Genomic DNA, 16,109 nt, shown 5'->3' with positions numbered 1-16,109 from the left:
CAGACCTTATTAAACATCAGGCATTACACACAGGAGAGAAACCCCACGAGGCCTGAACTGTGGGAAAAGTTTTATACAAAGGTCACACCTTGTTCAACATCAGGCAATCCACAGAGGAGAGACTCCAGAGGTGCTTGGACTGCGGGAAAAGTTTCATACGGAGGTCTGACCTCATTAAACATGGAAGAATCCACACAGGATCTAAACTTCTGTGACACATGGCATGAAAGGGTTAAGCAACTTGTATGTAATTGACTCAGATTCAACTTTTAGAGAGAGATTTTAAAAATGTGTCCACCTTAGATAACCTAGAGTTTGAAATGTAAATGTGTATTTTTAAAGACTTGGAAGAAGAGGACACGTCATTTCTGAGTAACCTAATTGCCTTCTATGACGAGATAACTGGCTCTGTGGATGAAGGGAAAGCAGTGGATGTGTTATTCCTTGACTTTAGCAAAGCTTTTGATATGATCTCCTCCAGTATTCTTGCCAGCAAGTTAAAGAAGTATGGGCTGGATGAATGGACCATAAAGTGGATAGAAAGCCGGCTAGATCGTCGGGCTCAACGCGTAGTGATCAATGGCTCCATGTCTAGTTGGCAGCTGATATCAAGTGGAGTGCCCCAAAGGTCGGTCCTTGGGCCTGTTTTGTTCAGTATCTTCATTAATGATCTGGAGGATGACGTGAACTGCACCCTCAGCAAGTTTGCAGATGACACTAAGCTGGGAGGACTGGTAGATACGCTGGAGGGTAAGGATAGGATACAGAGTGATGTAGACAAATTAGAGGATTGGGCCAAAATAAATCTGATGAGGTTCAACAAGGACAAGTGGAGAGTCCTGCACTTAGGATGAAAGAATCCCATTCACTGCTACAGACTAGGGACCGAATGGCTAGGCAGCAGTTCTGCAGAAAAGGACCTAGGGGTTACAGTGGACGAGAAGCTGGATATAAGTCAACAGTGTGCCATTGTTGCCAAGAAGGCTAACGGCATTTTGGGCTGTATAAGTAGGGGCATTGCCAGCAGATCGAGGGACGTGATCGTTCCCCTCTATTGGACATTGGTGAGGCCTCATCTGGAGTACTGTGTTCAGGTTTGGGCCCCACACTACAAGAAGGATGTGGAAAAATTATGAGGAGAGCCTGAGGGATCTGGGGTTGTTTAGTCTACAGAAGAGAAGAAAGAGGGGGGATTTGGTAGCTGCTTTCAACTACCTGAAAGGGGGTTCCAAAGAGGATGGATCTAGACTGTTCTCAGTGGTACCAGATGATAGTTGTCTAAACTGCTCTCAAAAATCTCCAATGAAGGAGATTCCACAACCTCTCTAGGCAATTTATTCCAGTGTCTAACCACCCTGACATATAATAGTTTTCAAGTACCTAAAATGTTGCTAAGGAGGACGGAGAAAAATAATTCTCCTTAACCTCTAAGGATAGAACAAGAAGCAATGGACTTACATTTCAGCAAGGGAGGTTTAGGTTGGACATTAGGAAAATGTTCCTAACTGTCAGGGTGGTTAAACACTGGAATAAATTGCCTAGGGAGGTTGTGGAATCTCAATCTCTGGAGATATTTAAGAGTAGGTTAGATAAATGTCTATCAGGGATGGTCTAGACAGTCTTTGGTCCTGCCATGAGGGCAGGGGACTGGACTCGATGACCTCTCGAGGTCCCTTCCAGCCCTAGAATCTATGAATCTATTTATCTCAGACCATTTCTCCAGTTTGTCCAGATCATTTTGAATTTTCATCCTATTCTCCAAAGCTCTTGCAACCTCTCCCAGCTTGGTATCATCTGCAAACTTTATAAGTGTACTCTCTATGCTATTATCTAAATCATTGATGAAGACATTGGAAAGAACTGGACACAGAACTGATCCCTGCAGAACCCCAGTCGTTATGCCCTAAAGCATGACCATTGATAACTACTCTCTGGGAACGGTTATCCAACCAGTTGTTCACCCACCTTATAGTAGCTGTATTTTCCTTTCTTTTGTTTAGGGTAGATCAAAGTGATTGTTAAATGTATCTGAGTGTATTTGATGTTTAAACTTCCTGGCAACTGATGGGATGTTACTTGCATTGTTTTCACTTGTCTATATCCTGTTATAATGTAGTAGTGAATATTTCCATTGTGTATACCCCGTAACTAAATAACCCATCAAACGAGGAAGAAGCCTAGTGGAATGCAAATGAAGAACTTTAACAGAAACTTGTTATTTCAAAGCAAGTGGGCGTTGTGCCTGAGGATTGGAGATCAAAGACTCAAAATGCGTTCCTCACTCTCCATTATCAAAGGGAAAGCTCACGTGGGTAGTGACCCTGTCAGCCTGTTTTCTATGAGAGGAAGCCGTAAGTATGGATTCAGAGGAAGCTTGTTCATCTCCGGGCTGTTTGCACTCTTACAGGGAAATGTACCTGATACAAAGCTGTGACCCCCAGGGCCAATCTGGGTACCCTGAAAAGACTTTTGGGAAACTGGCATTTTATTACATCACTGCCACCCTTTGGAATTACAAACTGTGACTCACCTGTGCCTATATTTTACGTGCTCTAACCTCTCCATAGCTCTCACTTCCTTTTCTTAGCTAATGAACCTTTAGTTAATTTACTATAGAACTGGCTGCCTGCGTTGTCTTTGGTGTAAGATCTAGGGTACCAATTGCTCTGGGGTAAGTGACTGATCTCTTGGGACTGGGAGCAACGTGATCAGATGTGATTTTTGGTTTAAGTGACCATTTATCACAAATTCCAGTTTGTCTGGTTGGCAAGACAGACTGGAGAGTCTAAGGGGACTGTCTGTGAGTCTAGGGTAAGACTGCGATAGCGATCCAGGAGTTCACATTTATCACTGGCTTGGTGAAATCTAATTACAGAACGAACCAGCAGCCTGGGATGTCTGCCCGGTTTTCTGCTAATCCGCCTGGAGGTCAGCACGCCCAGTTGTGAACCACTCCAGACAGTGTGACAAACTCACCTGGAGCATCTTATCTATTCAGATCCCTCCCATTAACAGAGTGATCGTTAGTCACTGAGTCCCCCCGTGGGGCCGGATTGTCTCATTCCCAGATAGTCTCACATTATTCCAGGCCGCGCTGAAAAGCGTTGAGTGTTGGTATATTTTCTCCCTTATGGGCTAGAATTAAACAGATGCTAAAAAAGGTGGGAACTGGGACAGAAAAATGTGGTTGTGACATTCTATACCTTGGGGGAGCATCCTGTAACCCCTGTATTCCTCATTTATTTATCATTGTGATATTGCATATAAAGCAGGCCATGTGAGATATCAGGGTAAAGGCTATGATCTGCTGAAAGTCACTGTTCTAGCTAAATATATATATCATGAATGCATGTGAAGTTATGAGAATTGTGTTGTATGCTTGTCAGCAATACATGCTGTAAGTTTGGGAAGCGCCCAGATGCTAGCTCTCCAGAGACAATGACATGAGAGGTAACCAATGCCCTGGTGGGTGCTAAATAGACATGACCACCCATTGTCCAGCAGAGGAGTTACAATTCAATGACTCACCTGCATAAGGCCACAGGAGGGGTATTGCTCAACCTTGTCTGGGCCAGCAATGCCCACCAGACATGCCTGGACTTGTGTTCTCCAAGCACATGGACGAGGGACACAGAGTGGCCGCATGCTTGGCCTTTCTCCTGCCCCCACCTATGCTGCAAGCAACAAGACACTCAGAAGAAGACTGAAGACTCCAACAGAGTAGACTGGCCCAGGTTTGAGACAAATCTGTTTATTAAGCACTGAAATATCCAGTGGGGTGAGAAAAACTGCTTAATCTAGATGTTGCCCAGTCTAATAGGGTTGAGAGTTTAGACTGCGTGCTTATATTTTATTGTCTTTTGGTAGCTAACTCTGACTTATAATCACTTAAAATCTATCTTATGTAGTCAATACATTTGTTTTACTTTTTCTCTTTACCAGTGAGTTTGCCTGAAATGTGTGGTAAACCTCCTCAGGTTAGCAAAGACTGGTGTATAACCACTTTCCATTGATGAAGTGGTGAACCAATTAATTCATTTGCACTGCACGTCTTGAGGAGTACTTGGTCCTGCTAGTGAAGGCAGGGGGCTGGACTCGATGACCTTTCAAGGTCCCTTCCAGTTCTAGGAGATAGGATATCTCCATTATTATTATTATTTTATTATTAAAGATGGTATAGTCCTGAGGTACAGTGCAGGGAGCAGAGGGAATTTGGCCGGTTCCTTTCTTTGTGTGATTCATGAGTGGCTCTGGGAGCATTCATGCAATCTAGCTGGGTGTATGGCTGCACATGCTGTTGTGCTGAGTGATCGCAGCGCCTGGAGGGGTTTGCTGCTTGTCACTAGCAAAGCATGGTGAGACACAGCCCAGGCTGGAGAGAGAAGGGGGCACAGCGGTTCCACAGGCCCAGGCTGCACCCTGGGGATCCCATCACCGTGATGTTTTAGCTTCTGTGCTATTTGAAGGTGATGGGGTGAGTCTGAGGGCTTGTCTATACTTACGCGCTGGTTCAGCGGCAGGCAATCGAACTTCTGGGTTCGATTTATCGCGTCTTGTCTGGACGTGATAAATCGAACCCAGAAGTGCTCGCCGTCGACTCCGGTAATCCTGCTCTGCGCGAGGAGTACGCGGAGTCGACGGGGGAGCCTGCCTGCCGCATCTGGACCACGGTAAGTTCGAACTAAGGTACGTCGACTTCAGCTACGTTATTCACGTAGCTGAAGTTGCGTACCTTAGTTCGAATTGGGGGGTTAGTGTAGACCAGGCCTGAGGGTTTCCCTCCTTTCCCCATCACCGTAATGCTCCACTCCCGAAACAGCAGCCTCTGTCCCAGCAATGGAGCGTTTTATCCAGCCCCTGTTCAGTCCCTCCACCTCCCAAGGTGGCACTTACCATCGTGTCCCTGGCTCTCCATGCTTAGGAGTCAACTGTTTTGATAGCTGTAATCCCTGAGGGCCGGAGAAGAAAGTGTCACAGACCTGGAAGGGAATTCAAATGAATCTGAAGGCACATTTTTCACTTTTCTGATCTTATAACCCCGTTTCCATCGCTTGGTAAAATTGCGTTCAGTTTTTGTCTAGGCTAGGCCAGATCATTTGTAGATGGGAAGCTGCTTTGTTTGTTCTGGGTTTATGATGCTGCTGCTAAAACTTTTGTAACAAATGACCAAATCATGAAGCAAGAAGTAAAGCAGGTTTAGCCCCTTCAGAATAAAATGGGTACACTTATTTCCTGGAGTTTGAGTCTTCAGTTTCTCTGGGGTTTCACTTTATGAATGTGAAAATGTTTTATAGCCCACCCTGGATTGTGGGTTTTTTTTCTGTTCCTGAGGGCCGCTTGGTCACATACTTTGATACTTAGTCTGTCGGGACGTTGCTCAGATTTATTGAGAGCTACGTGAGACAAACGTTCATTTGCCGGAACAGTCCTTTTTAATTTAATTTTAACCTTTTTCTACCCCTTGTCAATTGATTTATCAATATTCATCAGCACAAGCGCTGAGGGTGCGAGCTAGATTCACACTCCCAGAGGCAGACACTGACATGGAGAAGGAAGTTACCACCTGATCTCGGTAGTGATGTGAGATACAGACAGGAGGGGGAGAGGGTTGGAGATGGGGTTGGGGAGACAGAGCTGGGAAACCGCTGGGTTTGCTCTTCAGAGCCAGACAGCTGAGGTCGAGAACTGTGCACTCGCTGCATCAGCGCCAGAGAGAGACAGGAATTATCCTGCGAGTGTGGGGTCAAGCCGTGCCTGAATTTTAAAATGATGTGACTCATGCCCGAGGGGGCAGCTGATAGGACGAGTCTGGGCAGAGGTGAGGAGGAGGCCAGGGATGTCAGGGGATCTAAGCAGCTTTGAAGCCAGGCATAGGATACCCATCATGGAGGCCATAGGGAGATGAGGAGCCTGACAGCCCAGCTGTCCATCCTTTCCTCATCTACTGCAGAGTCCTGTGTGGGAACGATAGAGACTGTCTGCCCCACTCACCCTACACTGCATCATAGAATCATAGAATATCAGGGTTGGAAGGGACCTCAGGAGGTCATCTAGTCCAACCCCCTGCTCAAAGCAGGACCAATCCCCAACTAAATCACCCCAGCCAGGGCTTTGTCAAGCCTGACCTTAAAAACCTCTAAGGAAGGAGATTCCACCACCTCCCTAGGTAACGCATTCCAGTGCTTCACCACCCTCCTAGTGAAAAAGTTTTTCCTAATATCCAACCTAAACTGCCCCCACTGCAACTTGAGACCATTACTCCTTGTTCTGTCAGCTGCTACCACTGAGAACAGTCTAGATCCATCCTCTTTGGAATCCCCTTTCAGGTAGTTGAAAGCAGCTATCAAATCCCCCCTCATTCTTCTCTTCTGCAGACTAAATAATGCCAGTTCCCTCAGGCTCTCCTCATAAGTCATGTGCTCCAGCCCCCTAATCATTTTTGTTGCTCTCCGCTGGACTCTTTCCAATTTTTCCACATCCTTCTTGTAGTGTGGGGCCCAAAACTGGACACAGTACTCTAGATGAGGCCTCACCAATGTCGAATAGAGAGGAATGATCATGTCCCTCGATCTGCTGGCAATGCTTCTACTTATACAGCCCAAAATGCCGTTAACCTTCTTGGCAACAAGGGCACACTGTTGACTCGTATCCAGTTTCTCGTCCACTGTAACCACTAGGTCCTTTTCTGCAGAACTGCTGCCTAGCCACTCGGTCCCTAGTCTGTAACAGTGAATGGGATTCTTCCATCCTAAGTGCAGGACTCTGCACTTGTCCTTGTTGAACTTCATCAGATTTCTTTTGGCCCAATCCTCTAATTTGTCTAGGTCCCTCTGTATCCTATCCCTACCCTCCAGCGTATCTACTCCTCCTCCCAGTTTAGTGTCATCCGCAAACTTGCTGAGGGTGCAGTCAACGCCATCCTCCAGATCATTAATGAAGATATTGAACAAAACCGGCCCCAGGACCGACCCTTGGGGTACTCTGCTTGATAATGGCTGCCAACTAGACTTGGAGCCATTGATCACTATCCGTTGAGCCCGATGAACTAGCCAGCTTTCTATCCACTTTATAGTCCATTCATCCAGCCTATACTTCTTTAACTTGCTGGCAAGAATCCTTCCAACCTGAGCTCTTTGGATTCCCGGCTCTTGGAGTGTTTGCTTTTGTGACGGGGTCCCAACGTCTCTCATGGCTTCTCGGCACTTTTCTCCCCATTTTCAGATGTAGCTGTCTTGTTGGAGCGTGCGGGAATTGGGTGCAGCAGTGGGCTGGGACTGAACTGGGCTTGTGCTTGTAATAAAGTAGAATTTAGTTTCTCCCACTCCTAGTCTCCTTTGTTTTGCATGAAATGGGGACCCACTCCAGAGTTAAGGTTCAAGGTAAAGCCAAGGCAGACGTGGTCTGGGATGGAAATGCACAGTGAGGTCGCCCAGCCAACCTCACCCTGCCCTGTCATAGGCTCCTCAGACTTCCTATAGAGATAAAACTCTCTAAAATCTTGTGCCCCTCTCCCTGACCCCAGTACAAAACAGGAACTGTCTGACTGGACTTCCGGATTCATCCTCCTCTCCCTCACCTGGGTGCTATTCAACAGTAATCCCCCTGGTGTCACTTGACCTGTCTACGCCAGTGTGCAGTTGTTGTGAGGGGAGAATCAGAGCATTGGATTCTTGGGGCTTGGCTACACTTGCGAGTTAGAGCACATTAAAGCAGGCCCGGGTGCCCTAGCTTACTACCCGTCCACACTGGCAAGACACCTAGAGCGCTCTGACTCCAGGGCTAGAGCGCTCCTGGTACTCCACCTCGGTGAGAAGATTAACACTTGGTGTGCATTGGCTGAAACGCCCGGGTGTCAGTGTGAACGGGGTGTTGCATTACTGCGCTCTGATCAGCCTCCAGAAACGTCCCATAATCCCCTTAAGTCAAGTGGCCACTCTTGTCATTGTTTTGGAATTGCAGCAGGATTGCAGATATGCCCTTTGAAAGCTCAGTTTCTGACAGCCAGCTGCTTATCTGCTCTGAGAGAAAGCAACCATTACTGTGGAATGCTGTGTGTGAGAGAAAGGGACGGGGGGCCCGCTGCTGTCTGAACTTACAAGACAGCATGCTGACATGCTCTCAGCCCCCCCAAAATCCACTCTCTCTCCGCCCACATACACACAACACACTCCCTGTCACACTTCACCCCACCGCACCCCCATTTGAAAAGCACGTTGCAGCCACTTCCATGCTGGGATAGCTACCACAATGCAGTGCTCTCTATGGCCGTTGCAAGAGCTGCTAATGTGGCCAGTGCGCTTGCAGCTGTCAGTGTCGACAGATTGCAGCGCTTTCCCTATTGCGCTCTACGAAGGCTGGTTTAACTCAAAGCGCTCTAGATCTGCAAGTGTAGCCATGCCCTTGGTCTCTTTGCAGGAGATACTCTCCCACATTGTGCTAAAACCATGGAGTTGACAGTGCCTCTGTCCTCACACAACCTTACCACCTACCATGGGTGGCGTGCGAACCCCTGTTTTGGGGAGGCTAGCCTGCCGGCTCCGCCCCTTCTACCCAAGGCTCCGACCACCACACGCCAGAACCCAAAGCCCTCAGTATTATGGTCACCACTTTTACAAAATGATAAATCTTCTCCAAAGTATGTCTTGTGAGGTATCATAGGAAAAGTCATCGTCTGCTGAATGTTATTGCCCCGTTAAAATGTGTCTATCAACATTGTCTATGGAGCTCTGAGAGTTCGCTGTATGTTTGTTACATGCTGTAAAGCTGGAAAACGCCCACAGACGAGCTCCCCAGAGACAATGGTATCTGCACACCAGCTAGGTGCTATGTGGCCATTAATTGCTCAGCCGGCCATTCACCAGCTGTGGAGCTGGGAACAAGAGAGTTACAATTCACCGGAAGGATGGCTGGACACTCACTTAGGCCACAGACTGATTGTCGCCTGCCCCTCAGCTGGGGGGTGAACCTCAAAGAGGAGAGTGGTTCAAAAGCACAAGGGAGAATTGCCTCCATTTTCACCTCTCCTCTCCCATCTTTACAGAAGGCAACAAGATGGCTTGAAAGGCAACAGGGGCCTTGGACTGGGGAGGACGGACCAACGCTGGAAGGAAATCCAGTCTGGGTACTAAGAACTGTGAACTGCCTGCAACAGCGGGTGGGATGGGAAATCCTGTTTGCTTCGCATCTTCCTTAGTTTAGTAATATTTAGGATTTAAAATGCATGTTTAAATTGTATTTTTTTTAACCAGTTCTGACCTTTTACATCTTTCTCCCTTGTAATCCCTGAAAACCCCCTTGTTCCAATTTAGTGTTTTGTCTGGACTGTGTGTTTTCATTGAATTTTTCGGGGGGATTTGACTTGAGAGAACAAGGCTGTGGCCTAATCAGGCCCCTTTGTGGGGATGACCAACTAATTATTGAGTTTGTCCAGCCACAGCGAACAGACTGGGAGTAGAAACCTGGCTGATGTTGCTGTGTTGATTGGTAAGTTCCTGAGTGTCTGGCTGGTCGCACTCAGTACAGTGCAGCCAGGAGTGACTTTGAAGGCTGGTGGCTGTGTGGGAGCAGAGCGAGGAGGGGTTTGTTGTTCACACAGGGCAGCAGTGTAAAACATGTCCTGGGATGGAGAATTAAGCAGTTCAACAGTCCAGATTGTACCCTGGGGTATGTCTCACACCCGCTGTCTCCTGGGACCCAGCATGGCACCATTGGGCTTTCATCATCCTGATCCTGAAAGGGAAGCTGAGCAGGGCAAACCAGAGAAGGGGAACCAGCCGACATCCTCAACTGCTTCAGCTAAATCCTGAACTCCCCCTGGCATGTGAGACTTGAGGTGCTGCTGCCAGTCTTCCCCTCATGCATCTGTTTCCTTCCCACTGGTCTAAACTATTATGCCAGACCCCACTTCTGCTCTCTCCCTTACAAATCTGGCCCAGCCAGCTGAGACAACCAGACGTTTTGCACCAGTGCCGGTAGCCTGTGACCAAAGAGGCAGGTTAGAGCAAGGCCTTAGCCAGCCCAATGGGAAGAGAAGTTTGCCACGGCTCAGACGGGCCGATTTCTCCTGCCGAGAGGCTGCAAACGAGACTGAATGCTGACAGAAGACGTTTCTATGCAGGATGCCCCCTTAATGCTGGGAGAAGCTGCCTGAGCCCGGGGCCGGTGGATCCCCAGGGTGCGGGGGCAGGGGGGCTGCAGAGTGATGGGTTGATCGCTAGGACCCAGGAGCAGCTGGGAGGCGGCTCTGGGGGGAGCGATCGCTGGGCTTAGGCCCGGCAGCAGGAAGTGACTCGCAGCCGCTGCGGTGACTCTGGCTCCCAGCGAGATCCCCGAGCCCCGGCGGCTGGTGCTGGGAGCCCGTAGCCCTGGCTGCAGCCGGGAGAGGGGAATCTCCAGCAGGGCCCTTCCCGCTGTTCCCCAGGAGCCTCTCCCAGGGCAGAGCCCCCAGCCCGGCCAGGCCCCTTCCCGGCCCGGCCCCTGCCCCAGGGGGGCCCGCGCGGAGGGAAGGTAAGAGAGACCCCCCCCCCCGTCACAGCCGGGCTGCAGGGGGAGGAGGATAAAGAGGTGCAGGGGGGTGAGGGCAGGCGGGGGGAGCGGGGTGGAGGCAGGAGGCGGGTGCTGGGAGTGCGGGGAGCAGGCTGGGATGGGGGCGGGGGTGCACTGAAGGAAAGATGGGGCGATGCAGTGAGATCGGGGGGATTGTGGGGCTGAGGGGAGCGAGGCTGGAATGGGGGAAGATGTGAGGGGGGGCACTGCGAGGGAAGGGGGCTGTGGGGAGCCTGGCGGCGGAAGGGGGGGGAGATGACAAGGCAGCTTCTCCGCCCCATGGGACACAAGGGGGCAGGGGCGGAGAGAAGCTCTTCTCCTGGAACTGGTCAAACCGGCTTTGGGGCACTAACCCCTCGGGGCGCAGAAGCTACAAGGCAAAAACCCCGACCCCCTCTCCCCCCCCCCACATACCCTGCTCCATGTGTATCATTGTCAGACACACACGAGCTGGTGGGGTCTGTGTGTCCTGAGTTTTGGGGGCTGCCTGGGGCCCTGGTCTGATTTCCCTGCAGGATTCAGATCTCAGCCATACCAGTGTCAGACCGGAGTCACTGCTGGCTCTGGCCATGGGAGAGTGCAGATGGGCCAATGGGATCAGCCTCTATCCTCCTGTCCCTGGAGCTGCTGGGGTAGTCCAGAGCAGCTCATTGTTCAGGTGTTGCCACCAGAGGGCTCCGGCTATTGCTAAGGGAGAGGGGTTTACACTGCAATGGGGGCAATCCCTCAAAGTGGCCCCTTTGATTCTGCTCTTTTTCTAGCATTTGGCTCAGAGATGCTGTTACTGGGACGGTTACTGAAGAGTCTGGGGGGGAACCGGGGTGTGACATGGACTGAAGCCCCTTCTGTAACCTCCCCCATCGCCCCTCTCGCCCTGACAGGCTGAGGAATCACGTCCCCATTTCGCTCCAGATTGGCCCGTCTTCCAGGAGACAGGGAAGGGAAATGGCTGTGATGGAGCCAGCTCAGGTAGGGGATTTTCTGGGAGCTGCTGGGTGGGGGCAGGGAGGAGACAGGGTGTGATAAACCTACTGATTTTCTGAGTATGCCCATTGGTGGCGGGGGATGGGGGAGGGGACATTCCCCCATTTCTCAAACAGAATATAACCCCTAGAATATAACATTTTCCAGGCTCCCAGTGCTGGAGTCTGACCCCACTAGCCCGGGCGTTCTCAAACTGGGGGTTGGGACCCCTTAGGGAGTCACGAGGTGATTCCATGGGGGGTCGCAAGCTGTCAACCTCCACCCCAAACCCCGCTTTGCCTGCATCATTTATAATGGTGTTAAATATATAAAAAAGTGTTTTTAATGTATAAGAGAGGTCGCATTCAGAGGCTTGCTATGTGAAAGGGGTCACCAGTTTGAGGGCCACTGCATTAGCCAGAGGCTGCTGTGAATTATGAAGGGAAGCTGTTGGGATTCCTGTCCCTGTCCCCGGCTCAGAGCTCTGCTTCCCGTATCAGCCTGTGGCTGGCAGGCGTGTGAGAAATGAGAAGACTCTGCCCTGCTCCATGTGCTGCGGGGGGGACGGAACAAGGAGCTCTCACCTTCTCCCCACCCCCTGAAGCCTCCTAGGTGCTCTGAGCAGTGTGCGGGTGGGATTCTGCTACTCTGGCCCTCCCAGAGCTTCACGTTTTTTTTTCTTTCCCATGGGTAGTGGGATTGTGGCTGGGGCAGCAGGTGCTGAGTGGGGGACTCTTCTTGTTTCAGGGGCTGGTGACCTTCAAGGAGGTGGCTGTGTATTTCACCCAGGGGCAGGGGGCTCTGCTGGACCCCGCTCAGAAAGCCCTCTACAGGGACGTCATGCAGGAGAACTATGAGACAGTGACCTCACTGGGTAAGGGATTCCCGTCCCCTCGGTTATTAGAAGCCGTGGGGTCTGCGTGTCTGAATCGGGTCAGGTTCTTCCCTGGTCAGTTAGATCAGAGGCGAATGGGTTCCATAATGCACAGCTGCCATGTGAAAGAGATTTGCATCTCCGTGCCCTCTCCAGTGGCACATGGGTGTCAAAACTCAATGGACAAGTTAAACCACCCCCCCCCTCCAGCTTTCAAAGGGGCATAAATCCAGCATTGGCCTGTCTGTGTTGTTTCTCAGCTGCACACACAATCCCTGTTCACCTCCCTCCTTGGGAATAGCTCCAGCCATGGGGAGGGCTCTGGGCTCTGCAGGTTTAGAAAGAGGCAGGGGCTTAAGTCCAGAGCTGTGTGTGAGTCAGCAAGGCTCCCAGAGTGCACAGATCCTGGGAACACCTAGTGAGGGTGTAGTAATAATTCAACTCACCTCCCCAGACAACTTCCTCTGCGCAAGGGGGCTCAGTGACCATGTTCCCGTCCTCCTGGATTCCATGTTTCTGCAGCAGAGCACAGGGAAACGTTCCACTCATGGAATGTCCTTTCTGACAAATACTCCACCAATGTTCCATGCACCCTGATCTGGTCTGATTTCACCCTCTGCACAGGATTTCCCATTCCCAAACCTGAGCTCATCACCCGGCTGGAACGAGGGGAAGAGCCGTGGGTGCCTGATCTCCAGGCCTGCGAGGAAAGAGAGATCCCAAGAGGCACCCATACAGGTGAGGACTGACACAGAAACCGTCTGGGGAATGAAAGGAAAAGCTGAGAATCCCAAAATACGGTGTGAGTGAGTGTCCTCCGTTCTTCCTCATCTCACCCAGGGCAGGACTGTAGTCAGCAGATATCGCTCACGAATTTCCACTCATTCTGTTAGCTGCAGGAATTTCCTTCCCTGTGAGTATTTGGCTGGGATGTGGAGGCAGAATCCAATTGCTCAGTCTTTGTGTTGGGTTTTCCCTCTGTGCTATTCCTCTTTCTCCCCAACACAATGCCTCCTGTCTGGATTGTCTCTCTCCCAGCAGGTGCTGAGCGAGGGAGTGAGAAGCAGGAGGGGAATCATCATGAGGAAGTTCCTGGGGAAGTGGAACCACAGGGGACATTTGTGAGAAGAGCTGAAGGGAATTTTTCCCAGTGCGTGGAACAGGGAGAAGCCTGGGGAAATTGGCACAGGTCAGAGAAGCTGCTGGAAAGCCACCCAGGGAAGAAAGAGGATGAATCTATTAACTGTGGGGGAGGAGACAAGGATCCCATCGCGCAGCAGACAAATCACAAGAAGGAGACACCATGGCACTGCCTACAGTGTGGTAAAGGATTCATTGTGAGATCACAGCTTGTGACACATCAGACAATCCACACTGGAGAGAAACCCCTTCAGTGCTTGGACCGTGGGGAAAGCTTCAGTAACCGCTCAGATCTTAATAACCATGGGAGAAGCCACACTGGAGAGAAGCCCATTTGCCTCGAGTACGGGAAATGTTCCAGTTCTAAGTCAGCACTAATTTCACATCAAGAAAGCCACACAGGAGAGAGACCCCATAAGTGCTTGGACTGTGGCAAAAGTTTCACACGCAAATCAGATCTTGCTAATCATCAGGCAATCCACACAGGAGGGAGACCCCATAAGTGCTTGGACTGTGGGAAAAGTTTCAATCGGAGGTCAGACCTTGTTAAACATCGGGTAATCCACACAGGAGAGAGACCCCATAAGTGCTTGGACTGTGGGAAAAGTTTCAAGCAGAGGTCACATGTTCTTAGACATCAAGCAATCCACACAGGAGAGAGACCTCACAAGTGCTTGGACTGTGGGACAAGTTTCAAGCAGAGGTCTCACCTTCTTAGACATCAAGCAATCCATACAGGAGAGAGCCCTCATAAGTGCTTGGATTGTGGGAAAAGTTTCAAGCGGAGATCAGACCTTGTTAATCATCAGGCAATCCACACAGGAGAGAGACCCCATAAGTGTTTGGACTGTGGGAAAAGTTTCAAGCGGAGATCAGACCTTGTTAATCACCAGGCAATCCACACCGGAGAGAGACCCCATAAGTGCTTGGACTGTGGGAAAAGTTTCACAGGGAGGTCAAAACTTGTTAAACATCAGGCAATCCATACAGGAGAGAGACCCCATAACTGCTTTGACTGTGGAAAAAAATTTATAACGAGATCAGCGCTTATTAAACATCTGGCAATTCACACAGGACAGAGACCCCATAAGTGCTTGGACTGTGGGAAAAGTTTCACATGGAGATCATCTCTTGCTACACATCAGGCAATGCACACAGGAGAGAGACCCCACAAGTGCTTGGAATGTGGGGAAAGTTTCATATGGAGGTCAAACCTTGTTAAACATCAGGCAATCCACAAAGGAGAGAGACCCCATAACTGCTTGGATTGTGGGAAAAGATTCAGACAGAGATCAGACCTTGTTAATCATCAGGCAATCCATACAGGAGAGAACCCCTGTAAGTGCTTGGACTGTGGAAAAAGTTTCAAGCGCAGGTCAGACCTCGTTAAACATCGGGTAATCCACACAGGAGAGAGACCCCATAACTGCTTGGATTGTGGGAAAAGTTTCAAGCAGAAGTCACACCTTCTTAGACATCAAGGAATCCACACAGGAGAGAGACCTCACAAGTGCTTGGACTGTGGGACAGCTTTCAAGCAGAGGTCTCACCTTCTTAGACATCAAGCAATCCATACAGGAGAGAGCCCTCATAAGTGCCTGGACTGTGGGAAAAGTTTCAAACGGAGATCAGACCTTGTTAAACATGGGAGAATCCACACAGGATCTAAACTTCTGTGACACATGACAAGAAAGGGTTAAGCTCAGATCAGGCCTTGTTACACATCAGGCAAGCCACACAGGAGAGAGACTTTATAAATGCTTGGCATGTTGGAAAAACTTCAGTAACCAAGAATCCACAGAGGTATGAGAGACCCTAGGAATAGCCTGACTGCAGAAAAAGATTCAATTTGACTTCACACCTCAGTGACCCACACAGCAGAGAGGCCTTGAATGTGGGGGAAGCTTCATTAGGTGCTCCCGGAGTATCAAGCATCTAGAAATCCGTACAGGGAAGAAACCGCTGAGATGTTCTCAGTGCGGAAAATGCTCCAGGTGCAGCTAACACCATGTTGGACATCAGAGACTCCCCCACACAGCAGGGAAATTCTCTCAGGGCCCTGACTAGGCCATAGTAACAAACCCATTTCCTCGTTCCCACACACTTCAGGGGCTTTTGGCTCCCAAGCATCCAGCTGCCCATCGCTTGGGTGAGGATCCAGCAGCAGCTCGAGGATGGGTGAGAGGCACCTCTCCCCAGCCGCGGGGGCTCCTGTGGTCCTGAGCTGGGCTGAGGGAGGGGTTCCTCTCCCCAGCAGCTCCGGTGGACCTGGGCCAAGCCTGGGGGGGGATCCTCTCCCTGCCTGTCTCCACGGCCCTCAATAGCCTGCTGTGCAGCTGTGTAGCCAGCAGGGAACACAGTTTCTGACCCCCCCGCCCCCGACCTCCCGTTAGCAGAGTGATTGCTAGTCCCTGAGTTCCCCCTTTGGGCCAGATTTTCTCATTCCCAGATAGTCTCACATTACACCAGGCTGTGCTGAAAAGCATTTACTGTTTGTACATTTTATCCCTTATGCACCAGAATTAACGAGATGCTAAAAGAGTGGGGAGCAGGGACAGTAAAATGTGGTGTTTTAGCTTCTGTGCTA

The 16,109-nt window shown here is 50.2% G+C and overlaps 1 protein-coding gene across 1 annotated transcript in view; it reads left to right on the top strand.

Moving 5' to 3' along the window:
• LOC113407956 (zinc finger protein 585B-like) overlaps positions 1–16,109 on the top strand; it is a 44,290-nt gene that overhangs the window by 3,148 nt on the left and 25,033 nt on the right. Inside the window, exon 3 of the mRNA XM_029913267.1 lies at positions 13,421–15,197. Within this exon, the coding sequence (XP_029769127.1) occupies positions 13,421–15,197 (1,777 nt within the window). The remainder of the gene's footprint in view (positions 1–13,420; positions 15,198–16,109) is intronic.

The sequence above is a fragment of the Terrapene carolina genome, unplaced genomic scaffold, assembly GCF_002925995.2.
Source record: "Terrapene carolina triunguis isolate 2854851 unplaced genomic scaffold, T_m_triunguis-2.0 Scaffold564, whole genome shotgun sequence".
Lineage (NCBI taxonomy): Eukaryota > Metazoa > Chordata > Testudines > Emydidae > Terrapene > Terrapene triunguis.
Note: the sequence above shows the minus strand (reverse complement) of the source record. Positions and strands in the feature narration are given on the sequence as shown.